This window comes from Thunnus maccoyii, chromosome 4, assembly GCF_910596095.1.
Source record: "Thunnus maccoyii chromosome 4, fThuMac1.1, whole genome shotgun sequence".
Taxonomy (NCBI): domain Eukaryota; kingdom Metazoa; phylum Chordata; class Actinopteri; order Scombriformes; family Scombridae; genus Thunnus; species Thunnus maccoyii.
In genome coordinates this window covers 17,214,711-17,242,049 of record NC_056536.1, presented here as the reverse complement: position 1 = coordinate 17,242,049, position 27,339 = coordinate 17,214,711, and the positions used below count along the sequence as shown (strand labels likewise).

The 27,339-nt window shown below is 42.3% G+C and overlaps 2 protein-coding genes across 2 annotated transcripts in view; one reads left to right on the top strand and one right to left on the bottom strand.

The window, feature by feature from the left end:
* Nucleotides 1-27,339, top strand: part of lrp1ab (low density lipoprotein receptor-related protein 1Ab) — an 89,201-nt gene that overhangs the window by 60,748 nt on the left and 1,114 nt on the right. The window contains exons 32-88 of the mRNA XM_042409705.1: nt 105-254; nt 383-523; nt 711-839; nt 930-1,061; nt 1,194-1,328; nt 1,454-1,583; nt 1,718-1,844; nt 2,297-2,448; nt 2,608-2,732; nt 3,016-3,390; nt 7,712-7,901; nt 8,090-8,294; nt 8,403-8,595; nt 8,846-8,971; nt 9,069-9,197; nt 9,564-9,683; nt 10,175-10,288; nt 10,475-10,624; nt 10,723-10,845; nt 11,012-11,128; nt 11,253-11,381; nt 11,492-11,620; nt 11,816-11,956; nt 12,121-12,308; nt 13,326-13,509; nt 13,610-13,695; nt 13,787-13,906; nt 14,082-14,269; nt 14,399-14,604; nt 16,413-16,601; nt 17,035-17,183; nt 17,448-17,541; nt 17,661-17,777; nt 17,945-18,064; nt 18,182-18,304; nt 18,399-18,524; nt 18,646-18,762; nt 19,417-19,523; nt 19,665-19,797; nt 19,947-20,069; nt 20,196-20,318; nt 20,425-20,562; nt 20,688-20,825; nt 20,981-21,100; nt 21,209-21,495; nt 21,592-21,770; nt 21,874-21,980; nt 22,167-22,286; nt 22,394-22,570; nt 22,807-22,947; nt 23,424-23,597; nt 24,210-24,371; nt 24,635-24,806; nt 25,472-25,573; nt 25,841-25,914; nt 26,000-26,093; nt 26,965-27,109. Of these exons, the coding sequence (XP_042265639.1) occupies nt 105-254; nt 383-523; nt 711-839; nt 930-1,061; nt 1,194-1,328; nt 1,454-1,583; nt 1,718-1,844; nt 2,297-2,448; nt 2,608-2,732; nt 3,016-3,390; nt 7,712-7,901; nt 8,090-8,294; nt 8,403-8,595; nt 8,846-8,971; nt 9,069-9,197; nt 9,564-9,683; nt 10,175-10,288; nt 10,475-10,624; nt 10,723-10,845; nt 11,012-11,128; nt 11,253-11,381; nt 11,492-11,620; nt 11,816-11,956; nt 12,121-12,308; nt 13,326-13,509; nt 13,610-13,695; nt 13,787-13,906; nt 14,082-14,269; nt 14,399-14,604; nt 16,413-16,601; nt 17,035-17,183; nt 17,448-17,541; nt 17,661-17,777; nt 17,945-18,064; nt 18,182-18,304; nt 18,399-18,524; nt 18,646-18,762; nt 19,417-19,523; nt 19,665-19,797; nt 19,947-20,069; nt 20,196-20,318; nt 20,425-20,562; nt 20,688-20,825; nt 20,981-21,100; nt 21,209-21,495; nt 21,592-21,770; nt 21,874-21,980; nt 22,167-22,286; nt 22,394-22,570; nt 22,807-22,947; nt 23,424-23,597; nt 24,210-24,371; nt 24,635-24,806; nt 25,472-25,573; nt 25,841-25,914; nt 26,000-26,093; nt 26,965-27,109 (8,285 nt within the window). The remainder of the gene's footprint in view (nt 1-104; nt 255-382; nt 524-710; nt 840-929; nt 1,062-1,193; nt 1,329-1,453; nt 1,584-1,717; nt 1,845-2,296; nt 2,449-2,607; nt 2,733-3,015; nt 3,391-7,711; nt 7,902-8,089; nt 8,295-8,402; nt 8,596-8,845; nt 8,972-9,068; nt 9,198-9,563; nt 9,684-10,174; nt 10,289-10,474; nt 10,625-10,722; nt 10,846-11,011; nt 11,129-11,252; nt 11,382-11,491; nt 11,621-11,815; nt 11,957-12,120; nt 12,309-13,325; nt 13,510-13,609; nt 13,696-13,786; nt 13,907-14,081; nt 14,270-14,398; nt 14,605-16,412; nt 16,602-17,034; nt 17,184-17,447; nt 17,542-17,660; nt 17,778-17,944; nt 18,065-18,181; nt 18,305-18,398; nt 18,525-18,645; nt 18,763-19,416; nt 19,524-19,664; nt 19,798-19,946; nt 20,070-20,195; nt 20,319-20,424; nt 20,563-20,687; nt 20,826-20,980; nt 21,101-21,208; nt 21,496-21,591; nt 21,771-21,873; nt 21,981-22,166; nt 22,287-22,393; nt 22,571-22,806; nt 22,948-23,423; nt 23,598-24,209; nt 24,372-24,634; nt 24,807-25,471; nt 25,574-25,840; nt 25,915-25,999; nt 26,094-26,964; nt 27,110-27,339) is intronic.
* Nucleotides 3,924-5,949, bottom strand: LOC121896073 (galanin receptor type 1-like). Its single transcript, XM_042409714.1, has one exon. It carries the CDS (start codon nt 5,382-5,384, stop codon nt 4,347-4,349), a length of 1,038 nt encoding a protein of 345 aa, XP_042265648.1. The 5' UTR covers nt 5,385-5,949; the 3' UTR covers nt 3,924-4,346.

Sequence of the window (27,339 nt, the reverse complement as noted above, 5' to 3'; positions counted from 1 at the left end):
GTATTACTGAATCTCTATTTAACTTTACTGGGTGAATGCACTGATTAAGCATATTAGTATAAGAGATTTCTGTGCACAATAGCATTATTATTCTTTCTACCCAGGCCTCTCTATTGACTATGAAAAAGAACAGCTGTACTGGATTAGCTCAGGAAACAGCACCATTAATCGTTGTCAGCTGGATGGATCTAAACTGGAGATTCTGGATGGTGTTAAGGGGAAACTTACCAAGGCTACTGCTCTGGCTATTATGGGTAAGATGAAAAAGATAATACTTTAAATATAGTGTCTTTGTATTTTATCTGATAGTTGCATCATATCAAAATCTCAAAATTACTAAATTATTACATACCAAGATATGAATCAATTTCACTCACTGTAGGAGACAAGTTGTGGTGGGCAGACCAGGGAACTGACCAAATAGGAACATGTGACAAGAAGGATGGAGGAAACTGGAAGATTTTGCGAAACAACACCTCCCCTATGATGCACATGAGGATCTATGATGAGGATGTACAAAAAGGTAAGGAACATCACTTGAAGACAAAAATGGTACTGCTTGTAATATAAAATCTCATGTTCTGAAGCCGATGTAAAACTCACCAATATTGTGCTTCAGTCAGGGTAAACTAGAGAGAAAAAAGAGATTTTCTTTTTCAGTACATTTTCTCAATTTTTATTTGGGCCTTACCGATCTCCTTCTTCTTCAGCGGGTATCAATCTATGTAGTAACAACAATGGAGACTGCTCCCAACTGTGTTTGCCCACCTCACCAACAACCAGAGCCTGCATGTGCACCGCTGGATACAGCCTCAAGACAGGCCAGCAGTCCTGTGAAGGTAAGACACTGCTTCACATCTACAGTCATACATATAATTGGAATGAAGTGTGTCCTAAAAACAAAAAGTAATTGTACTGTCTTTGAGCAGGTATGGGCTCCTTCCTGCTTTACTCTGTTCATGAGGGAATCAGAGGAATTCCACTGGACCCGGAAGACAAATCTGACGCCTTGGTGCCAGTGTCTGGCACCTCCCTGGCTGTTGGCATCGACTTCCACGCTGGTGAGTGACACTGAGTGACACTGAGGGACACCAGTAATGAGATGTCCTTGCTTGAGTGGCATTTTAAAGCTGTCATTATCTCAGTGAAGTGAGTATTTATAGGATGACACAAATGGGCATCTTCCTTTACAGAGAATGACACCATCTACTGGGTGGACATGGGCCTGAGCACCATCAGCAGGGCTAAGAGAGATCAGACATGGAGAGAAGACGTGGTCACCAATGGCATTGGCAGGGTGGAGGGCATCACGGTTGACTGGATAGCAGGTCTAATCATAATATAACATATTTGAAATCCAATTTTAATTCTATCCAACACTTGTGTACATTTCATAATTACACAAGTAGAGATAAAGGGCTACATAGCTGATTTATATCTCTGTTCTTTATAGGAAATATTTACTGGACTGACCAGGGCTTTGATGTAATCGAGGTGGCGAGGCTGAATGGCTCCTTCCGCTATGTGGTTATTTCCCAGGGCCTGGACAAGCCCCGAGCCATCACTGTCCACCCAGTGAAAGGGTACGTCTGTCTGCCAACAGTTAAATTCTGCCTTCTGTAACTGTGTTGCTCTAAGGTACTTCCAATGTAGTTTTAAGCATACTGCTATTTTTCTTCATTCTCACGAATGTGCTTATATCACCTCTTTTGTGCAGGTATCTGTTCTGGACTGAGTGGGGTCAGTATCCTCGTATTGAGCGCTCTCGGTTGGACGGCACTAATAGGTCGGTCTTGGTCAATGTGAACATCAGTTGGCCCAATGGAATCTCCATCGACTACGAGGTGTGGACCACAGTTGACATCATAGTACTAAAGGACTTCCTAAATGCATTTGTCTTTATTAAAAGAGAGGGAGTTTCCTGTGTCTAGTCTAGACATGCATGCACTGTGAATTTTCAGAGACCAATGGACCATTGGTCAACCCAGGTTGTTATGTAACAAGTTTCTACAAATATCCCATATTACTGTATCTGCCTAGTATATGTAGCTTCATAATATTTAAAAGTACTTAAAGTTTAGCTTCAGAGCTCATACAAATTCTAATTTTTGCTAATGCTGGTTACCTAAAATTACGCATAAAAATACACAGTATTGTATATTAAAATGTTATGATGTCAGTGTTCTTTAGGATACAAGCAAGCCAGTCTCCCAAAAACCTTTTTGTTTAATTTGTAATTTTAAAATGTGACCTTCCTTGAACAATCAACACTATTTATTGTCGTTTGTGCCTGTAGGAGGGTCTGCTATATTGGTGCGATGCCAGAACAGATAAGATTGAGCGCATCAACCTGGAGACAGGACAGAACAGGGAGCTTGTGCTGGCCAACAACAACATGGACATGTTCGCTGTCTCAGTTTTTGAGGAATACATCTATTGGAGTGATAGGTGAGTTCAGTAATGAATTAATTTGTTAATTGATCTATATCTTGCCATTGTTCTGAATTATTTCTCCATACCTTTTAATACATAACGACTTTTGAATTATGTGCAATATTTCACTTTGTATCATACTGTTAATTGACAGTTTTGTTGTCTTTTGTTTAGGACTCATGCCAATGGCTCCATTAAGAGAGGCAGTAAAGACAATGCTACAGATGCAGTCCAGCTCAGGACTGGCATTGGTGTACAGCTGAAAGATATCAAGGTTTTCAACAGGGCCAGGCAGCAAGGTAGGAACACACACAAACACACACTCCCATAAACTTAACCACAAATTAAATGAAAATTAGCTTTTTCACTCTTAATTCTAGCAAAAATGTGCTCACAAGAACAGTGGGCTGCCACAAGTTGGTCCTCACATGTATAGAAAAACAGGCCCTCACACACACAGTGATAAAAACTTTCACTGTCCAACTTAATCAACACCCCCCAGGAATCAATGAAATGCTGGGTTTAACCAGGCTCATTATTTGTTTAACAGCACGCCATATAAATGTGTCACACTCTCCTCAGGCACCAACATCTGCAAAGACAACAACGGCGGGTGCGAACAGCTGTGTCTTTTCCGTGGCGGCATGGAACGCACCTGCGCCTGTGCTCACGGCATGCTGGCAGAGGACAACCGCAGTTGCCGCGACTATGACGGATACCTGCTGTACTCGGAGCGTACCATTCTGAAAAGCATCCACCTGTCTGATGAGACAAACCTAAATGCGCCAATAAAGCCGTTTGAAGACCCTGACCACATGAAGAATGTCATTGCCCTCAGCTTTGACTACCACGGCGGTGGAGGGAAGGGAGCCAACCGCATCTTCTTCAGTGATATCCACTTTGGCAATATCCAGCAAATCAACGATGACGGCACTGACCGCAAGATTGTAGTGGACAGTAAGTATGGAGTCACCAATCACATGGCATTCTTTCAGCTCCTCAGAAAATCCACAAAGCTCCGCTAAGCATCACTCACTGTTTGTCATAAACCTTTCCCTCCACTCTTTCTACATGTATTTCCGCTCTGTTGCTTCGTGGTCCTGTTCCTTTTATCTTCTCCATTAATAATTGAACGTTGTCACTCGTACTCTCGACACTGTAAACAGCCATCATCACGCATGTTGACAACACAAGTACCCAGGAGGACCCACTGTAATGAACACACAGCTGCAGCTTTTCAACTAGAGGAGATTGACATCACTTAAGGCTGCCACATGGAAGAAGACACACTTGCACGCACACACACACACACACACACACACACACACTGTGTTTTTTGCTTGTTTTAACACTGAAGTGTCTTTTAAATCGTACTCTCTTTAAATGATTCAAGAGTAGGTTGTTGAACTCCAAAAGCATCACATTTAAAAGCCCTGGACCAAAGCTTTTCTTAGCAAGCAATATTCAAAACATTCATTCTTTGATTTAAAAAAAAAAAAAAAAAAAAAAAAAAAAGACAGCAGAACGCAGTAAAGTGCATGAGGCGAGTTTGTTTATTGATGTTGCATCGAGATCAGGGTTTTGAAAAGACTGTAAAAATGGCCGCCAGTTTTTACACATTAGTTTTTCATCCACCAACTACAGAATGTATTCCATTTAATCCAAGAGAGGAAACAGGAAAGTGTTAGCTTCACATAGAGCAATATTTTGGTCATGATGATGTGTCATTGTTAAATTCTGCAGTCCAATTTAATGAAAGCAAATTCAAAATTTTAGCTCAGACATATTAAGATTTTTGTCTGATTTAATGCATAACAGTCGATTGCATTTAATTACTGTAAATATGATATTGATTTCATCTATATTGCCCAGCCCTATGGCCAGATTTAAATGAGGTAGCAGTGATCTCAGAGTCAGTTTTGCCCTCTCTCTGAGCTTGTGTCCAGCTCAAAGGGCTGTACCATGTCCCTGCCCATCACATGAGGACAACCAATCAGACAGCTTTTACACCCTGCCCAGCGCCCTCTACCCAGCTCTAGTAAGTCTCTTCTAAACTTCTGAGACATAAATCCATAAAGTACAGGATTTACCACTGCTGCTGAGGATGACAACAGTCTGGCCAGGATGGCAATAGTCTTATAGCCGGGTGAGACATTAATGGTTCCTCCTATGAAGGAGAACATGAGCGCGTAGGAGGGCAGCCAGAGGAGAGTGAAGACCAGTACGAGGAGAGCTGAAGTGTGAGTGACCTGGCTCTGATAGCGCTCCAGCTGGGGGGCATTCCCAAGCTTCCGTGCGTGCCGAAGAAAACAGTAGATCTTGGCATACATCAATACAATGATGCCCAGCGGTAGAGCGAAGCCAAACAGGAAGAGGGCGATGCTGTAGACAAGCTGGCTGAAGTCAGACAGGAAGGCAAAACAGTACACAGCGTTGGACATGGTAACTGTGCGGAAGGCAAACTGTGGTGCTGCCAAAGCCGAGGCAGGGACCCAGAGCAAAGCTACCATCAGCTTTATGCGTCGGTGCATTCTTGAACGGTACACCCAGGTGGGGTGTACCACTGTGAGGTAGCGCGTCACAGCCAAAGCTGCCAGGGTGAAGACTGATGCAGACGAGCAGGCCACACCCAGGAAGCTGATGGCTTTGCACAGGAAGCTGCCGAAGGGCCAGCATCCCAGGGTGATGGCGGAGGTGTGGAAGGGCAGGCAGAGCAGCAGCAGCAGATCAGCAGCACTCAGGGCCAGCAGCAGAGTGTCTGTACCATGCGGGGGTTGACCATCTCTCCTCCTCCTGCCAGTTAGGATGGTGATGACCAAGATTTGACCCACCAGGCCGGTCACCAGAATTAGCCCATCCAGAATGGGTACCAAAGCCTTAATCAAAACCTCATCTGCCCTGTTCATTTGGCCCAAGTCACTGCTGTTTACTTGCTGCCCCAAAGTCTCCATGCGTTCACAATAAAAATCAATTTACTTAATTAATCTAATGGCCTGTCAATGTTGAGCATTAGAGCAGCATGTTCACGCAGTGTCTGAGTAATGCATCTGTTGGCTCTTGTTCATGTTTTAAATTGTATTAATCACAGGCATGACCACACTCCATTAAAACAACTAGTGCTCTCATAATGATAGCAATTAATTAAGCAGTTAAGATCACACTGGTCAGTTGACTTCTTCATTGACCTTTATAAACTGTGTTCTCTCTGGAAAACAGATGAGAAAGAGTATATTCCAGTTTATTTTTAGTTTGTGTGTTGAGTGGTAAATGTGACCTGCAAAAATATACAGTCCATTATTATGCGGTTGGAATTCATTCTCAAGTGCCCAGAGATAGTCAAGTGGTTAAGTCTGCTGCGTCTAGAGCCACACATGCTCCTGTTGGTATCTGGTTGAATCCCTCTTCCACTCTTACGACTCTTACTGTTTTCCAGCTGTTTGAAGAAATTAAAATAACTTATATGGTACTTGCCTTTTCTGAAAAAAATCAAGGAATAGTCTCAGAAAAACTCCTCTTAAAATGTCGTGCTGATATCCAACTTTACTCAAAAAAAAAAAAAAAAAAAAAAGAAAACGTGACCTTAAGGAGCAGTCCTTGCACACTGGCTTTCGCTTCGTTGCATCAGCATGTTTATCATAATCCAAGGAGCAGTTTGGGTCAAAATCAGAGAAGAGATGTCAGTGCAGTAGTACTCTATGGCTGTATTGATTTCTTGAAACCAGGCAACAGTGGACAAATTCATCCCAATGGTTGCTAACAGACATTCCACTTTAAAAGCAGTCAATGCTACTTGATGCTAAGTGGTCACCGCGGTAAAAGGCATCTTGTCCATTTAGAAGCTCTTCAGAGTAGTGTAACCCGTAGACTCCACTAGTAGAAGAGTTATTGTACAATTAACACGATCTTCAGTCTTAGGAAGGAAAAAATACATAAGTAATGATCCTAAAACGAACAGTAACAAAAGCTTAGTAATTCTTGAGTGTCCGTTGGATTACTGTACTACTCCTGTGATTGTCAGAAAGGCTCTGTTCAAAGTGTGCTATAGTCTTCCCAACAGGTTTTCTCCATTGTTTGCACAGTAACCAGGGGCTGAGCTGATCTAGGCAAGGGGAGGGGGACTCTGATGTTTCTCATTACATAATACAGGCTGGAACCGACTTTATCCATTTCATTCAGTGTATGATTTTCCTTAAATGCAAGCAATTAGCTGCTCGAGCGCACCTTTTTTGTCATTTTCGTTTTGTACAGCCTGAGCGGTGTGGGTGAAAAACACAAGTATGACTTTGCTTGCGTGACACTGTAATTTAAACTGGTCTTTTAGGTGTATTTAGGTTGGTTTACTAGGAATTCAGCCCTAAAATTTTCCTGCATTAAGGTCGATTATGGCACTTCGTCATTCATCTAAAATGTCTATTAAAGGCTAATTATTGACTTTCAGCCAAGAGCAAACAGTTGTGTGGAGTATTCAGGTTTTTATTGTTGGGTGTAAGTGGTCATAAATGTGGTTGCTAGTGTGACTACAAACAGATGGATGCACACCTTGGAGCCCATAAGACTGCATAACAGTGTCCTTTTCCATGTTGTGTGTCATGGAGGCACCACAGATAAAAAAATTACTACTACCATATGTGCTATGAGTGGGTGTCGCAGAACAAAGGATGATGGATGTTTGGAGCAGCTGCTTTATCTTTACCGTTCATGGCTGATTTCTTCACTCTGGCCAGTGTCCCTAAAGTGACTCAAGCTTTTCCAGTGGCAGTTTTCTTCCCAGAACAAGAAGTATGAATGAGAGTATCCACAGGGAGTTGTATTTGTATGTGCAGCCATGAAATGACAGGATGATACACGCTCTTTAAACTCTCTCCAGGAACAGCAGGCGTGGCACACACCAGGTTCTGTGTGGTACTGCTTCCATGTTACTCTTTCCTCTCTCTCGCCTCTTTAACCTTGTCCATCTCTCTCACAGTGTTTCACCATTCATGAACTTATTCGGGAAGATGGGGGGCCTCTTCAATAAAGTCCCACCAAGTTAACCACGGATGCAACTTGTTAAACTATGACAGTGATTAATGATTTGTTGAATTCTCACCAAAAGGACTCATTAAAGCTCCTACTAACACCCTTGAAAGGTGGTATTTTTTATAGTGAAATAAAAAGAGTTAGTTCTTAAGTTTTATACATCTCACAGTGTTGGCTGGATGGCAACAAAATAACTATAGTCTGAAAAATCATCATGGTCCAAAATATTTACAACCTTTCTTGCGTATCTGTTCCACAGATGTAGGTTCAGTTGAGGGCCTGGCGTACCACCGTGGTTGGGATACACTCTACTGGACAAGTTACACAACTTCCACCATCACTCGCCACACTGTGGACCAGAGCCGCTCTGTGGCCTATAATCGCAACACTGTGGTTACCATGTCTGGCGAAGACCACCCTAGAGCCTTTGTGCTGGACGAGTGTCAGGAGTGAGTCATTAATATCGAAACGTGGTGTTCTGCACTGTATCAGGGCCCAGTTCCAATACACTTTCTTTCTTTTTTTTTCTTCTGAACAGCACATTTGTTTTAGTTCAGTCACCCATAACTTTTATAGAAAGACATTTTGGAAGCCAACACAGCAGATTATTATACTAGTCCTGTGTTTGTTCCCACAGCCTCATGTTCTGGACCAACTGGAACGAGCAGGCTCCCAGTATCATGAGGGCTTCCCTGAATGGAGCCAATGTGCTCGTGATCATTGGCAGTGACATTAAAACTCCCAATGGCCTGGCCATAGATCACCGTGCAGAGAAACTCTACTTTTCTGACGCCACACTGGACAAGATTGAACGCTGTGAATATGATGGAAGCAGCCGTTACGTAAGACAGCCTTTTAATCATTTCCTTTGGCTCTAAAGAAGACCTCATCAAGGCGTTGACTTACATTTCAGTGATCTGTGAAATTATCCCTAAAAATTTCTGTTTCAGGTCTTGTTGAAAAATGAGCCTGTCCATCCGTTCGGCCTGGCTGTGTATGGAGACTACATCTTCTGGACTGATTGGGTGAGGAGGGCGGTTCTTAGAGCTGACAAATACACAGGAGGAGACATGAAAGTGCTGCGTGCTGATATCCCTCAGCAGCCAATGGGCATCGTTGCTGTGGCTAATGACACCAACAGCTGTGAGTATCATTCACTGTAGTAATTGTTAAGCTTCTTTAGGCTGCTCCTGTCAATCATATTATTCCAGCCAATGTTATTGGTGTTATAAAGGTTTGTTTTGCCAAGCAGCTGTTTGTGGCGCTTTTATCTTGTACTTCATGAAAGCCAACTTCCTATACAACTATAAATATGGCCAAGCTCGATAATCTTTACAAAATTTGACATTACTACCCTACCCTAACTAACCCTAATGTGTTATACATTCCTCAGGTGAGTTTTCTCCTTGCCGAACAAATAACGGAGGTTGCCAAGACCTGTGTCTGCCCACATCTGATGGACGGGTCAACTGCAGTTGCCGTGGAGTCAGACAACTTCTTGAAGACAACACATGTTCTTGTAAGATAAAAAAGAAACTGCTCTCTGGTTTTAGAGAGTTAGGAGTTTTAGGCTCCTCTTTATTAAAAAGTTGAATGTCCTGTTTCTATCTCACCAGCACTGAATATGTCATGTGGAAGTGTGGATGACTTTGAGTGTGGAAACGGTGACTGTATCAACTACAGCCTGACCTGTGATGGCATGGCCCACTGCAAGGACAAGTCTGATGAGAAGCAGTCCTACTGTGGTAAGTTTTTCTTCAGAGTTATTAATTAGTGAACAATGAGCTCTCACAGGTCATCATTAATAATTTATGTGTCAGATAATTAGCTCATGGTCATAATCCTAGCAATTGAGAATGAATGAATAAATACATGAGATTATTATTAGATTCCCAGGGGAGTGAGGGCTAATATGTGACTACAAACTAGTTAAAGAGAAAGTAGAGAGAGACTCCCGGGTAAATAAATGTTAATTGTGAACTCAGAGGATGGGTGGCAATGAATCAGTTTGATTCAGAATAGACAATGCAGCTTATTAGTTTCATTAATGAAATTGTAAATTGGTGGATTCAGCCATATTTAAAGTCTCATCTACCGCTCTTCCTTCACAGCCAATCGAATTTGTAAGAAAGGCTACAGACGCTGCATGAATGGCCGCTGTATCGGCCACCAGTTCTGGTGTGATGGCACGGATGACTGTGGCGACCACTCAGATGAACTGCCTTGCAACAGTAAGTAATTTATGTCCATTTTATAGCGGCACCTGATCGAAAAAAATCATTATTTAAGCCTGTAGCAGGCGAACAAAGTGAAACCATGCCAATCTCTGTTTGCATGATATTGGATTTTGGCGCATTTTTAACTCTTCTGGCTACACAACATGTTTGTGTCCCACAGTTACAAGTGCAATGTTTTTCCCTGAGTTGATCAAATTGTCTGATTTACACATTTTAATCACACATTAACTGGATTTGCTCTGCAAGAGAAGACATGCAGAACTAATTAACAAGATGGGTGGGCTTTGAGGTCTGGGCTCTAAATCTTGGATGTGCTCTGTTCAGCTTGTTTCTTATTCAGTTATGTATTGCTAACCTAATGAAGTTCTTTCTGACTGGTACATATTAAAGGATTTACAAAGTTGACTTAACAAGGAGGTTTTATTTCCTTGTGAGGGTGTTCTGGCTTCCCATATGTAATTTCAAAACTCCGGTGGATCTTGCAGTGACCCTGTGCAAAGCAGGAGAATTCCAGTGCAAAGATGGCAGCTGTATCTCCAACTACAGCCGCTGTGACCAGGTGGTCAACTGTGAGGATGCTAGTGATGAAATGAACTGCCGTAAGTAATCTACCATCATCTTCAACAATATTTCATGTCCCTTCCTATTCACTTGTGGGAGTAAGGGGAAAGTGGGATCTCTTCTGTGCTTTAAAAACAATGAGATTCATGTAGGGAAATGAGCTTAAAGGATAAGTTAAGATTTCTTTAAAAGGAGTTTTGAAAAGATTTTTCCATTATTATCAGAACCGACCGACTGTTCACGTTTCTTCCGCCTGGGAGTGAAAGGAGCTTCCTTCCAGAGCTGTGAGAAAACCACTCTGTGTTACCTCTCCTCATGGGTGTGTGACGGCAACAACGACTGTGGAGATTTTTCTGATGAGAGAAACTGCCCAGGTTGGGTTCTTTGTTCCCCTCTAACATGCCTTTTCTAGTATCTTAAACTGCCAAAAATGTAATATTGTTTCTTTTTTGTTGTTTTTTTTATCTTGCAGATAAAAGGAAACTTAAATGTCCAGTCAACTTCTTTGCTTGTCCCAGCGGTCGCTGCATTCCTATGAGCTGGACATGTGATAAGGAGAATGACTGTGAGAACGGGGCTGATGAGACACACTGTGGTAAGTCTGCTTCAAAGTTGTACTCTATTACCCACTCTTTTCTCTTGAAAACAAAGCATACCAGAATGTTTTTCAAGCTTCCCACTGCACATGGAAAACATGAGTTACGGTTTGGGTAAATTAGATAATTTCTCCAAAATGCTGAGCTCTCCTGCCCCCTTTGCAGATAAATTTTGTACATCCACCCAGTTTGAATGTGGGAACCACCGCTGCATTTCCAGCCACTGGGTGTGTGACGGTTCTGATGACTGTGGTGATGGTTCTGATGAAGACCAGAAATGCAGTACGTGACGCTCTCACTTGGAGAATTACTTTCTCCTACGCCCAGCGCATATATTTGACTGTATGCCAAAGATTTCCTGATATTACATCATCATGTAACTTTCCCATTATGTTGTCCATAACAGAATCCAAAACCTGCAGTCCTGAGGCTTTCCAGTGTCCCGGCTCTCATATGTGTGTGCCACAACGCTGGAAATGTGATGGAGACAAAGATTGTCCTGATGGCGCTGATGAGAGTGTCAAGGCTGGCTGCAGTGAGTGGAACAGTTACAAATTAACCTCATAGAAAATCTGTCATCTTTGTGTTGTGTGGATGAAATACCCAGAAACATATTAACCAAAGTGCATTCTTCTCCTCCGCCAGTGTATACCAACAACACTTGTGATGTCGACAATGAGTTCATGTGCCAGAACAGACAGTGTATCCCCAAACACTTTGTGTGCGATCATGACATCGACTGCGCCGATGGCTCAGATGAATCCCCAGAATGTGGTGAGTGGTGTGTGTGTGTGTGTGTGTGTGTGTGTGTGTGTCATTGTGTGTCCTGGAAGAGAAATGGAGAAAGACTGATTGGAAAGTTTGAAACAAAATAAAAGAGACTGAGAGAGAACATGATTAAAGATTATTTTAGTTGTAATACAAACTGAGGTTGAGGTAAGTAATGAACATAATTGTGTTCTGGTGTAGAATATCCAACATGCGGTCCAGATGAGTTCCGCTGTGCCAACGGCCGCTGCCTCAACCAGAAGAAATGGGAGTGTGACGGAGAGTTTGACTGTCAGGATCGCTCTGATGAAGCTCCCAAGAACCCTCGCTGCACTGACTCTGGTAGAGATTTTACCATTTGTCACCATTTATTTAATATCTCATTACAGCTTTTATTATTCTACCAACAGAATAAAGTATGAATCATATGAGAAATGCTTTGTGCAGAAAAGCCATTCTGTGTCAAAGTGACACTAATGTACCGTGCCGTTTGTCTATGAATTCAGAGAGGACGTGTAATGAGTCAGCCTTCATGTGCCGTAATGGGAAGTGTTTGAATGAGACTCTGCTGTGTGACCGCAATGATGACTGTGGTGACGGCTCTGATGAGCTCAACTGCTTCATCAACGAGTGTCTCAACAGTAAGCTGAGTGGCTGCTCACAGCTCTGTGATGACCTCAAGATTGGCTTCAAGGTAAGCCATCTGATTAGTTCTTTTAAAGCTTTTTTTCTTTGTTTTTTTCCATTTGTTTTCTGCCAAAGATCAACTAAATCAAATCCAAATTACTTCATGAACTCACTAACTTTAATTACCCAAGAAATTACATGTGTGTAAGGCACACAGCTACCTCACAAACAAACGGGGTGTACGCTGTTAATGGTGAATTAAGGAGGACCTGAAGTAGAAAAGTTGGGAACCACTCACTTCAGGCATGCGGTTATATAAGACAAAAACATGTTTTGGCTCCCTTTCTTGAAAGTAGGAGGCCCATCTTAGAACAGCTTGAACTCTGTGTGAACTCTCATGTCTGTGGTGTTGAGGCTGTGGTCAGAGTTTCATTTGAAAATCAAGGACAAGGATCAAGTACACCAAAATGATTCATTTCATGCTGATGGATTGTGTTGAATGTATTCAGTATTTGCGCAACACATAATTGTACAAAACTTTACCATCACAGCCAGTGTGATTTCTTTTGTGTGAACTCTGCAAATTCCCACAGAACAGCGAAGGAGTAGGATTTGATAATGAAAGTGCGAGTTGGAGCTCTTTCAAAGCACAGATGTGCTTATGAGAAGTGACACTTCAAGCTGATTTTGACTAGCACCTAATAAATGTTTTTACTGTTCCTTGTGATAAGATGATGTTTATGGCACTTATTTTACAATCACATAAAATTTAACCAGTGCTGTGACGTGTTGAAAAACAATGTTGCAAATGATATTCATAGCTACCTATTTGACAGCAGACACTGGATTTTATGCCAGTGTTGAGATATCCGAAATAAGTTTCAGTCAGTTCCACTTTACATAGAAATTGGGCAGAAATTAGGATTTTGTTGGAAGGAAAACGCACGTATCAGGTTGACTGACTGAGAGGTTTTGTGACAGGTGGTGGCAGACTCTTGTAATTGGTCCAGACTGAAAATAAGAAGTGCCAGAACCTGAAGGCTGTCAGATTTTGACATTTCTCCTGTGCTCTTGGCCCCTTCAGTGCAGGTGTCATCCTGGTTTCCAGCTGAAACGGGATGGGAAGACGTGTGTGGATATAGACGAGTGCACAACTACTTACCCTTGTTCTCAGCGCTGTATCAACACACACGGCAGCTTCCACTGTCTCTGTGTGGATGGCTTTGAACTCAGCCCCAATGACCCCACCATCTGCAAGTCCACATCGGGTAAGGCACGCACGTGTGTGTTTTGCATTTCGCCGGTTGCTCATAGCCAATTCAATCCTGAAGCATATGGTTTTTTTTGTTTTTTGTCTGGCATGTGTAGAAGTGGAGCCCTACCTGATCTTTGCTAACCGTTACTACCTGAGAAAACTCAACCTGGATGGTTCCAACTACACTCTTATAAAACAGGTGAGATCTCAGTTTGACCTACTGAAACACAACAAGTTGTTATTGTTATCCTACCGTACACCTGCTAATACTGTTCCTACCTCTGTTTCAGGGTCTGAATAATGCAGTGGCACTGGACTTCCACTATGCAGAGCATATGATCTACTGGACAGATGTGACCACTCAGGGTAGCATGATCCGACGCATGCATATGAATGGCAGCAACATGGAGGTCAGTCAAGAAATCAGATCTTCTTTAATTTAAATGCATATTTGAGTTATATTTATACCTAATGGATAAATGTTACAGCCAACACATAAACCATAGTATTGCATTTACTTCCTTTCTCTCTGTCTCTGATTTGAAACTGACTGACCTGTGATCCTGTGACTGACTGACCTGGCAGGTATTGCACCGGACCTCTCTGAGTAACCCAGATGGCCTAGCTGTAGATTGGGTTGGCGGGAACTTGTATTGGTGTGACAAAGGCCGGGACACCATCGAAGTGTCAAAACTCAATGGGGCCTACCGGACTGTGCTGGTCAACAGTGGGCTGAGGGAACCTCGAGCTGTGGCTGTGGACGTGCGCTATGGGTGAGAAACACAGTACACACAATACTCTGGTTATGATAACTGCTGAGCTATATTTTGTATGGTAAATTGAATTGATATTTATAAGGAATAAATGTAATTGGAACATAATATTTATCCCCTTCTGCTTAGGTACCTGTACTGGTCTGACTGGGGCGACAACCCCCACATTGGGAGAATCGGGATGGACGGCACCAACAGAAGTGCCATCATAGAGGACAAAATCACCTGGCCCAATGGACTAACCCTGGACTTCATCAATGACCGTATATACTGGGCCGATGCCAGGGAGGACTACATCGAGTTTGCCAGCCTGGACGGCACCAACAGACACACAGGTAACAGACCAGTTTATACTCACACAGAGATACGTTTTTGATACAGGTTTACACACTCAGAGATTTGAATAATGGGCTGTTGACAGTGTGAAACTCCAGTTGCATGCACTGGTCTATGTAGGAATATAAGATGTATGAGAGAGTTGATAAATGCTCATAGTGTTTGTGTGTCTTCAAGTGAGATTGTTTGATGATAAAACATAGTTAATTAAGTAGAAAGTACAGAAAATACACTCAAAGCATCTTGAGCATCTTTTCCTCTTAACAGGAGAAATAATTTAGGACAACATCACACAGGAAGTGAAAGAGGAAGTGCAGAAACAAATATTCAGGCTCACCAAATGTCAAAAATGAGTTTCCTCTTTTTGGTGCAACAGCAGAGTATCATGCATCAAATAGCCATGCATACATACACATACTTGTTTTGGAGCCACCAAGCATAAGCAGCCTGGTCAGATGGTTGTCCACTGGGCTGGAGTCTTGCAGCACAGGCCCTGAGGACACAAACGCTGAATAGAGAAGATTGTTCTAATCACTGAGGCCTCAAGCATGTGTGACGTCTGCGTAGCACTCAGTTGTTTAGGACACTAAGCGCTACAATAGTTAATATTGTCAGCCAACCAGGCGTGCAGAGGAATTCTGCAGCACAGAGGGCGTCTGTATGGAAATTTCTCACATTTGCTAAGCTCTGCTCAACACATATAGACAGCTATGGCATCCCAACCTTCCTCGGATGAAGAATGTACAAAATGTAACGTTTACGTTTGTGATAGTAGGTGTGTGGGATAATATCTAGAGTATTATGTAATGAATGCTTCATCCAGCACAGTTCACATAGGGGAACAGTTGCTGGATGACATTTATATGAACTTATTACAAGAACAAAGGTCATAGAATATGTAATAAAATGCTAATCAAACAAAGATAGGGTTAGATGATGGTTAGAAACAAAGAAAGCTTGGTTTTGATGATCAGGGAGTTAGCAAATTTCTAACATCTGGCAGGCGTGTATTAGCTTGATGGTGTGTGTCCAGGGTATTATTCACCCATCCTTTGACACACACAAACACCACTGTGGCCTTGTATTGTATTTGTGTGTGTATTTGTAGAGCATGACTTGGCCTGTTTGAATTCTGATAAGGATGGACCAAAGAGCGCTTCATGCTAATCTAACTAATATCTCAGTTTAACCTGGTGCTGTAAAATTACTCCTGTCATATGATAATAATTTTGATTGTTTAAAGCAGATCACTTGTTAAGATCAATGCAGAAACCATAGTCACCTAATGACAAGGTGTTTTGAACTTTGAACGCATGTATTGTTGCACGTACACAATGCATGTGTGATAGAGTTGGATCGCTGTGTTTTACAACAGAAAATAATGGTGTGTTTCCATAACGCACCAGCCTCAAACACTGAGAGCAAACACATGAAATGACAAGGTTATGTGAGTCAAAAAAGTGCAATTAGAGTATAAAGCGTAATGAGGCATAGAAACCATTACGTAACACACAGATATACTGGAGCCACTGTAGCTGTGCACCACACCCTGCTTCTGTTTTATATTAACACTGCAAGATTTTCCCATCAGTTTCTCTTTGGGATACAGCAACATCTCAGCAGCTAGAATAAAACATTTTGATATCTAAAATCACTTCATTATGTTATTATTGGGGTTCCCATTCATAACTGTATTTCTAGAGTAATTTGAGCACAGAAAAGCACAGAGTCAGCTTATTAAAACTTAAGTATGACAGATTTGATCTGATCTGCCAGTGTGATTTAATGGTTGTGTGTGGTTTCGCAGTTCTTAGCCAAGACATCCCCCACATCTTTGCCATGACCCTGTTTGAGGAGTACATCTACTGGACCGACTGGGAGACAAAGTCCATCAACAGAGCTCACAAGAGTCTGGGTACCAACAAGAGCACTCTTATCAGCACCCTGCATCGGCCCATGGACGTCCACATTTACCATCCCTATCGCCAGCCTGAGGGTAAGAGACACACTGCAGTAGGCAGCATGTAAAAACAGATGTTTTGATTTGAGAGTTTCACAGAAAATAGCTTTTAAGTATATCAGTCCTAGTTCACAGGACTACATATGTGTATATTTGTTGTTGTGAAATTGAATCTTTAGTTTTTAATTAAACAAGTTCATATGGTATCAAATTTGGGGTAAATATGAATTACTGAACATTAATTAGTCATGATATTTTTTCCAATTCCCAAATTACCCGTAGTGCCAAACACACCTGACTCTGTTGCAGTGAATTAATTTTATGTATTAAAATATAAATATGCAGACATAGACTCTCAAGTACATAATTATAATTCTTCCTGTTTTAAAACCAGATATCATAAAACCTCAATCTTGTGCTTAAAAATATCTGTGCAATTAGAGCTCTTCTGCCTGTCTCTTTTTTCCAGTGCTCAACCACCCGTGCCAGACGAACAACGGAGGCTGCAGTAACCTCTGCCTCCTCTCTCCTGGAGGAGGCTACAAGTGTGCCTGTCCTACCAACTTCTACCTGGCCAATGATCAGCGTACTTGCATGTCCAACTGCACAGCCAGTCAGGTAAGGAGTATGTGTAAACATAAATGCATGTAAAATCATAAATGCGAATATGACTGAATTACTACAGCTGATAAGTGGCTTTTCATATCTCGATGTTTCGCTGTAGCTTGTTTGGTGAACTGTTTATGCCTGGTGATTGTCTATTGACAGCTGGCCAGCTGCCCAGTGCTAACAAGCTTCTGCTGTGTCAATGGCATCGTAGCATTGGAGCTCTTTGGTTATTCCTTATCATCTCGCTGATTAATTTCCTTCTCCTTGCTGTAGTTTGTCTGCAAGAACGACAAGTGCATTCCTTTCTGGTGGAAGTGCGACACCGAGGATGATTGCGGTGACCGGTCAGATGAGCCAGCAGACTGTCGTGAGTGTTTCACAGAGATAATGAGGAGATGATACAGTGTTGAAATCCTTTAACATGGTACCTCGGTGTGTTGAGTTCAATGCAGTCTTTATAAGCTTTGGCTCTTTCTTCCATGACAGCGGAGTTCAAGTGCAGACCCGGGCAGTTCCAGTGTGGTACAGGCATCTGCACCAACCCTGCATACATATGTGATGGAGACAACGATTGTCAGGACAACTCGGATGAGGCCAATTGCGGTATGTCTCTCTGTTTCTATAAGATTATTAATGTATTTCATGTCTTAGAGTTTGTTATCTTACATTTTTAATAATCTGCATCTGGCCGTTTCTGTTTTTTCATTACTGATTAGCATCATATGTGCTGCTTGTTTCTCTGTATGTCCGCCTGTGTAACTGCACTGCAGATATTCACGTTTGCCTGCCCAGCCAGTTCAAATGTTCCCACCCAAGCCGCTGCATCCCAGGCATCTTCCGCTGTAACGGCCAGGACAACTGTGGAGAGGGAGAGGATGAGAAGGACTGCCGTGAGTAGACCCTCCCTTCTGCCCCCCCCCACACACAAATCATAGACTGTACGCTGCCATTCTTTCACTTTGTTTCATTTCAGACGGTAACTAAATATCTGTTCTCTCCTCCTATAGCCGAGGTCACGTGTGCGCCCACCCAGTTCCAGTGTGCCATCACCAAACGCTGCATCCCTCGTGTCTGGGTGTGTGACCGTGACAATGACTGCGTGGATGGATCTGATGAACCCGCCAACTGCAGTAAGACTTCCATCTTATTTTGCATATGTTTTATTCTGAGTTATCCTAAAAATCATCACTCAATGTAACCACCCCCAAATGTTTCCCTCTCCAGCCCAGATGACTTGTGGTGTGGACGAATTCCGATGTAAAGACTCCGGACGCTGCATCCCTGCTCGTTGGAAGTGTGACGGAGAGGACGACTGTGGCGATGCTTCGGATGAACCAAAAGAGGAGTGTGGTGAGAATATCCTTTCCCTTTAAAATTAGATACATTAATGGTGTCTCCAAATTTGTAACGATAGGAGATATTCTCTCTCTTTTTGTTTAATCAAAATAACATTTTCTGTGATTTTGTACAGCTGAGAGGACGTGTGAACCGTACCAATTCAGATGTAAGAACAACCGCTGTGTACCGGGCCGCTGGCAGTGTGACTATGACAACGACTGTGGCGACAACTCGGATGAAGACAAGTGTGGTAGGTCTCACTTTCAGCCTGGAAACTTCATACTGTACACTGTCAACATCTGTTATCTCACCTCGTCTAGTGTCACTTACACTCATGTCCTTGCCTTGTCCAACGGTTACATGCACACTTTGCACCTTAACATGTTTATTGTGTACTAATTCAATTGTTCAGCACTAACATCCATTCTCTGTCATTTCTGATGCATCTCACCTCATCTGATATTTGTTTCATTTCATACTGTCCTGTTGGCATGAGCCAGAGGTAAGTTTCTCCACCATCATGTTAGAGTCATATTCGGTGTCACCTCCCTGCTGTCTCTTCATTCTTGTGCTCCTGTCCCCACCCAGATGTGAGAGTCTGCAAGCAGAGCTCCTAATAGATTCATTTTATTGTACTGTTTCCCTTTTGCCACTAGATGCCACTGCACAAGACTTTGTTCTTAATATAATAGTATATAGAAACACATACAAAACACTTAAATTACATCAGCATATTAGAAATACATTAATATAACATTGAGACTAATTGAGCTCCTTTCATTCTCTCATATGACTTCCTGCAGTGTCTCCCACATGCTTCTGTGAGCCCTCGTCCTGTGTTTGTGCTGAAGGCTAAAAAAATGCCATCATAAGTAACATGAATTGTGTCTTTCTTTTTCCGTAGTGCCTCGACAATGTTCGGAAAGTGAGTTTGCCTGCACAAACGGACGCTGTATTGCCGGAAGGTGGAAATGCGATGGAGACCACGACTGCGCTGATGGATCTGATGAGGTGCTGAAACTTAATGTTTAGGTGTCCTTAAAATGATATTTAACATTGTCTGGAGTGAATGCTTAATTGTATTTGTTCAGTATTAATTTGTGAGTGTAAAAGCTGATCTTTGGTTGCCTGCGGGCTTTGATGTTTCTACAGCATGGTTGTGATCTGAAGTGTGACAACGACCAGTTCCAGTGTAAGAACGGACACTGTATCCCCATCCGCTGGCGTTGTGATGCCGACCCTGACTGCATGGACGGCAGTGATGAGGAGAATTGTGGCAGCTCAGGTAAAATTATATGTGTACACTATTCTGTTATTTAGTTTTTAATCATGTCTGCAAGTTTCCCTCATCATAAAATGAATTATTATTGTAACGAGAGAGAAGTGTGTGACTGAAAAACGTAAAAAAGTAACAATCCCTTCCTGGTTTCTCAGCTGGGCGTCACTGCCCTCTGGATGAGTTCCAGTGTAACAACACTTTGTGTAAACCCCTTGCCTGGAAGTGTGACGGAGAAGACGACTGTGGGGACAACTCTGATGAGAATCCAGAAGAGTGCAGTGAGTGCAGTCTTGTGAATCGCACATGTGAGCTGAATGTCTGCTAGTCTTCATATTTTGTCCTGACCTATTTTTTTTCTCTACCCTCTTTGTCCCTCTCGTCCTCTTGTTCTATTCGGCTCTCAGGGAAGTTCCAGTGTCCTCCCACCAGAGCTTTCCGCTGCCAAAATGACCGCGTATGTCTGCAAGTGTCAAAGAGGTGTGACGGTGTTAATCACTGTGGCGACAACTCAGATGAACTGAACTGCCGTAAGTTGTTGAGCAATTCAAATTTCTTTGAAATTCTCTACTTCTTCAACTTTGATTAAAGATTGCTGACTTGTTTGTGTGTGTGTGTGTGGTGATATGTCTACAGAGGCCCCTCCAGCTGTTCCCACATGTGAGAAGGATGAGTTCTTGTGTGCCAATGGCAGATGCATCAGCTCCACTTTGCGCTGTAACTTCTTTAACGACTGTGAGGACTACGGCTCTGATGAGATCAACTGCAAGACAGGTGCCTCATGTCAAAACTGATTTTGTATATTATAACTGAGATCTGAGGCTTCAACTGTTCAGCATCAGCAGAATCACATAAAATCTAAATGCACTGATGCATCTTGTTTGTGTGTTTATATCCAGAAACCAAACTAAATGACTGTAGGAGTAACAGGACTCAGTGTGGCGATGGAGACGAGGCCCACTGTGTCACCAACGGCACAGACTCCTTCTGCTCCTGTAAACCAGGCTTCAAGAAGACAGGACATCACACATGTAGAGGTACACATGCACAAAACACTACACCTGCTATGACATAAAGCAAATGGCTCTCAAATGTGTAAAATATAGAGGAAGTTTTTGATTTGCAGGCAAGGAGGTGTGCTGTGATATTTTTCTATTTTAATATGATTTTCTTTTGGCTCTTCATTTTTCAGATAAGAATGAGTGTCTGGAGTTTGGAGTGTGTTCGCACATCTGCAACAACACCAAAGGCTCCTACAAATGCAGCTGCCACAAGTATTTCACCAGGATCAATGACACCTGCAAGGCTGATAGTGAGGACCAGAACTACCAGAACTTTTATACTCTACTTATCCTGTTGGGCAATTTTTAAGCTTTCATAATGATTATTAATTATTTTAAATTTTCTCTATTCCTTACAGACATGAACAGCAGTCAGCAGATTCTCTACATAGCGGATGACAACGAAATTCGCAGCCTGGACCCTGGCATGCCCAACTGGCGTTATGAGCAGACCTTCCAGGGTGATGCCAGCGTGCGTATTGATGCAATGGACCTGCACATTAAGACCAACCGCATCTTTTGGACCAACTGGCACACGGGTCGCATCTCCTCCTATGAACTTCCAGGACCGTCCACTGCATCATCATCCTCCTCCAACTCTCACCGTAACAGACGGCAGAGCGAGGGCAGGATCACAAACCTGCAGGTAATGCTGGATAAAAACTCTACATCCTACCATTACAAACACATCACACACACAAACACGCAGACATCCTATAAATGCTTCTCTGCTCATGTCCAGATTAAAGAGCTGAAGATGCCTCGGGGTATAGCGGTGGACTGGGTGGCTGGTAATCTGTACTGGACCGACTCTGGTCGAGATGTAATTGAAGTGGCTCAGATGTCAGGCCAGCACTGCAAGACCCTCGTCTCTGGCATGATAGATGAGCCTTATGCCATCGTAGTGGATCCACAGAGAGGGTAAGAGTGTGGCTTCAGAGCAACAATCATATATTTCTATCATGGCGGCTTTTTCTGTTGTCAAATGCTTTGAATGTTTATTTGAACTCTTGTTTTCTTTCAGTACCATGTACTGGGCAGACTGGGGGAACCATCCTAAAATTGAGACAGCTGCCATGGATGGGACTCTGAGACAAACTCTAATTCATGAGAAGATCCAGTGGCCCACAGGTAAGTCTGCATTAGCGCTGTATGATTTATCTTAACCCTGATTTGTCAGTTGAGCAGGCATGTTCTTTCAACAACTGCCTGCTTCACATCCGCAGTTCAGATAGCTTTACACTCTGGAGCCGCCCAGCAGAATCACAAGGTTGTTACATTTTAATCTGCAAGTCTCTTCTCATTCTGCCTCTTCAGGTTTGGCTGTGGACTACTTCAACGAGCGTCTTTACTGGGCAGATGCTAAACTCTCAGTCATCGGAAGTGTCGGACTGGATGGCTCTGATCCTGTTATTGCTGTCACCGGCATCAAAAACAGTTGAGTTCGCCGCTCCACATTTGTCTTGTGTGAAAAATATTGTGAAATGTGAAGTGAAAGTTTAGAGATTGTGCATTAACATGTTGCATTTTTTTTCCCCTTCCAGACCTGCTCCATCCGTTTAGCATAGATATCTTTGAGGACTACATATATGGGGTTACGTATATCAATAACTTTGTCTTCCGGGTCAACAAGTTTGGAAAAGGCCCCATGGAGAATCTCACCACAGGCATCAACCACGCTACTGACATAGTCCTGTACCACCGTTACAAGCAGCCAGAGAGTGAGTGTCAAATATCAAGGATTATATTATTTCTTGAGTCGGCTTACACTTTTCCTACACATATAGTATAATCTTGTCTTGCGTATTCAAAGTCAAGAGATGCGTAAATTTTCATGAAAATAAATACATTACCTTTATATAATTTGCAGAGAAAATAAGGATTTAAAATGCTGTGGGTTTTTTTATACATTCCATGCATTATTTCTTAGTGGATGTCTTGTCTCTCTTTGTACCAGTGACTAACCCGTGTGACAGGAAGAAGTGCGAGTGGCTGTGTCTGCTCAGCCCCAGTGGACCAGTGTGTACCTGTCCTAACAACTACGTGGCTGACAACGGCACATGTGTGGAGAGACAGAGCCCCACCCAGTCACCATTCTGTAAGCCCACTTACATATAGTACACATGCTATATACACTCATGCAGACTAGAACTGCAACGATCAGATGATTGAAAGAAAATGAATTGGCAAGTATTTTGATTAATCTTTTAAGTATTTTTCAAGCAAAAATTCCAAACATTTGATGGGTCCTGGTTCCCAGATGTGTCATTATATTTTGGGGTTTTAAAACAAGACATTTATTGACATTACGCAGTGCTTTAGCATTTATTTTGATGGGCATTTTTCACTGTTTTTAAATGATTCATAGACTGAACAATTAGTCGATTGATCGAGAAAATAGATAATAAAAATAATTGTTAGCCCTATGCAGACGCCTGAGCCACAGAGCAACAACCGTATCCTTACTTCCACTTTAGCTAACGCCTGGGTGGTTTATATCTTAGTGGCTGTACATTCAGATTCAACATACAACAACATACATGTTGGTTTAACATAGAATCCCCCCCTCTACAGCTCCCCCCTCGGGCTCCTGTGATATTCAGTGTCAGAACGGAGGGAGCTGCTTCCTTAATGCCCGTCAGGTGGCAAAGTGTCGCTGCCAGCCCAGCTACACAGGAGAGAGATGTGAGATCAACCAGTGCAGGGACTACTGCAAGAACGGAGGCACCTGCACTGCTTCTCATACAGGTAAGAGCAGGACACACTCATACATAATCATGTGTGTGTTGTCAACACCAAACTCAAAAAGGGTTGAGATCACCTTTCCTTACTTGGCTTCACTGGTGTTTTTCTAAACTATCGTGGGTGGGGAAACCTTCTATTTAGAGGTTATTAAATAGGCAGACTTGCACTTTAAATAGGTGGAGCCATGGTGGAAAAATACCTCCAATTAGTGAATTATTAAGTAAAATAAACATGAAATGTCAAAATTGATGTGAAAGGATAGAAGCACTTATTTGAAACTACGGATGGCAGCTGAGAAAAACATATTTCACATGTTCTGAAAATTGTTAGTACAATTTCTCTCCATCCGTTGGATGTCTAGGAAAGGGACGAAGCAGATAAATTCCACATATCCCCATTTCTGGTTCTTTTCTGGTGCTTGATTTATTATATTTTGTACAAATTCAGTGTGCATTTCTAGTAAAAGTAAAGTGAGATTGGAAAAAAAATCACAAAATTAAATAAATGTTTCAACATGCAGTGCAGCCTTTGTGTAAGCAATTGCAGTTGTATTGATTCCTGTTTGTCTATATAGATTTCTCTTAACATTAAAATCGTATCTTACCTGTGTCCTAGGTGCTCCTACCTGCAGATGTCCAAAGGGCTTCACAGGACCCAACTGCAACCGCCATACTTGTCAAGACTACTGCCTGAACAGAGGCAACTGCTCAGTCAACATGGGAAACCAGCCAACCTGTAGCTGCCTGCCAGAGTACCAGGGAGACCAGTGCCAGTACAGTAAGTGGGAGCACTGTCAGATGTTGCTACATCATGTTTGAGGAATTTTACTTGTAGACTGTAGGTAGACAATAAAATATGTCTCTTAAATATTTTTGCTATACTTCATTTAAAAAGCAATCTGTTATACGTGATGTTGAGATAATACTAATGTAAGCAAACCTCTTAATTTACAAAAAACGTTACGTGTAAAATTGCCACATAATCACAAAACATCAAAGCTCTTTTTTCACTTTTTCCTCCTCATTTCTTTTCATTTTCAGGTAAATGTGAAGGGTTCTGTGAGAATGGTGGAACCTGCTTACAAACCTCCAACGGCACCAAACTGTGTCTGTGCTCCAGTCAGTACATCGGACACCAGTGTGAGCTAGACAAGTGTCAGTTCTGCGGAACGGGCAAGTGTTTGACGTCATCCTCAGGGGAGGTTTCCTGCAGGTAAATACACCATGAAACTTGGACAAAATAAATTAGACTTAATCCCTATTTGCACAGTACTAGTATTACCTGGGGACCTCGTGTGATTTAGAAACCCCCCCCCCCCCCCCATGTCTGTGTTTGTGCAGTGTGTAAGCAAAGTTTGTTTGTTTTACTCTAATTTACTGACATTATCCCGCCGGATATAATCAAAAATGTCAAAGCTCTGCCTAACATCCACCAACAAATCACAGAGATGCCGATTCGCAGGGGAGTATATATATCACATGATTGTGTTTGGCAAAATATGATAGGTAATTTACAGTGGAATTTCTACTTAACAAATTACAGACATGGAAGATCACACATGACCTCTGCAATTATTATAAATTGTTAGAGGTCCCCAGGTAATACTAGTCCCATGTGAGTAGGGCTTTAGATGTGTAAATATTTGTTAACATTTATTTTGGACTGCTGAGTAATAAATGGACAAGGTTAGACATCATTGTATACAGGTTACACTGATTAAAAAGCAAATTACATGGCCTAAAGTTTGTGGATTTCTGAACATAAAACCCTTATTTGATTTTCAAACATACCATTCTAAAACAAGATGTTGCTATAACAGGACTCTGAAAGGATATTATTAAGGAGTCTAATTAATTTTTATCTGTGTTTGTGTTTAGCTGTCCCAATGGTCAGACCCAACCCAGCTGCTATTCCTGTTTGGACTACTGCTCAAAGGGACAATGTTCAGTTGACACTCGCACACTGCTCCCTCAGTGCAAGTAAGATATGACAACCATCCCCCATTCCAACCAACCCTCCAACCCTCACTAATCACACACACATTCATCTACGGTTGGTGCTAGATTGGATCAGCCGGAAGGACGATTTGCAAAACTCTCATGAGATCTTAACCCTAACCTTAACCCTAACCTCCGGCTGATCCAACCTAGCATTTACCTTCATCTACTGTCTCTCTCTTTTTCTGTGGTTCAAACTGGCACACATCAACACACACATACTTAGTAACTCTGGCTCATTGTGTCCAGGTGTCCTACGGGATGGAAGGGATACAGATGTGAGGTTGCAGCTGCTCCTGTAGATTCTTCTGCTTCCAGTGGAAGTGAGTCACACATTTCCTAGTAGAGAATTTTGTCAATAAAACATGCACTTTGGTCTTATTTGCTCATGTATTTGCTCACTTGCAGGTACAACGTCCATCGTCATCCCAGTGCTCCTGCTGCTGTTACTGGCACTGCTGGTGGTTGGTGCCATCTATTGGTACAAGCGGAGAATGCGCGGGTAGGTCCTGGTTTCAGAGACTTTTTTTTTTTTTTTTTTTTTTTCAAACTCCATTTTTCATCTGTTCCTCACACCTATGCTATCTAGCTTCTCTTACCTTTTGATAACCATCTATTTCCTGTTTCCCAGGTCTCTATGGCCGGGCAAATCTCGTTCTCAGTGCTCGCGGTAACTTCATAGGGTTACATAATTCACCTGTTGACCCTACAAATCCTGTACCCTCCCTTCCCTAATATCCAGCCAGATTGACCATGCTGTCTGTCAGTCCATTTGTCCATTCTGTTAGTCCTGTGTGGAAATCTGTCCGTTTGTCCTTGCCTGCCTCCTGTTTGCCTCCCACGGGGTTTCCCACCCAGCAACACAGGAATCTATTGACTCTCTTCTGAAATAGTTTTGCTGGCGATGCACAAACAATTGAACTGTTTCGTCCTTTTTGCATCTCCATACCTTCCCCTGTTTAAATGTGTAAATGTTAGGCTTATGCTATGTGCTTGCATAGTAAAATATACAAAAGTGCATCTATGAATCATGTTTATATGCTTGCAAACAGCCAAATATTTGCAATGTGAAAACCAGCATTCTCCACAATAGACATGCTGCAGTATATTCTCTGGGTTTGATCAAATGGTCTTTTGAAAAAAAAAGTTCATTTGAGAACCTATAATATGTGTTGTCTTGGTTGTGTGGGTTGTATGTTGCTGGTGCTGAGTCAGTACCTGGTTTATGCCAAGTTCTGATCATTTTCTAGCCACTGTGAAATGTGAAATGTGTAATTTAGGGTTACTCCCAAAAATAGTTTGTTTTTGACGAGTAGCATCTACATTTATTTCTTAGACGGTTACTCAGTTTGTGTGTCGTTTTGTTTTTGTAGTGCCAAGGGTTTCCAGCACCACCGAATGACCAATGGAGCCATGAATGTTGAGATTGGGAACCCTGCCTATAAGATCTACGAGGGAGACCCTGACGACGATGCTGGGGAGCTCCTGGACTCAGACTTTGCTTTGGACCCAGAGAAGGTAACACAGCTGAACACACTCCTGTTTAAAGGGTCCATTCACCCGGTTACACTCAGTACTAAGTAGTTCCAGTGAAGTGTTCAAAGTGAAGAACCAAGACATTGTTTTTGAAAAAGATACTTTGAATGGTTTGATCCCAATTTATATTGAAGTGGTAGAAGAAATCTCAGACTCAAATGTGTCAAAACCTGAGCCAGTAAAACCTGTTACAACCCTGGCTCAAGGTTAAA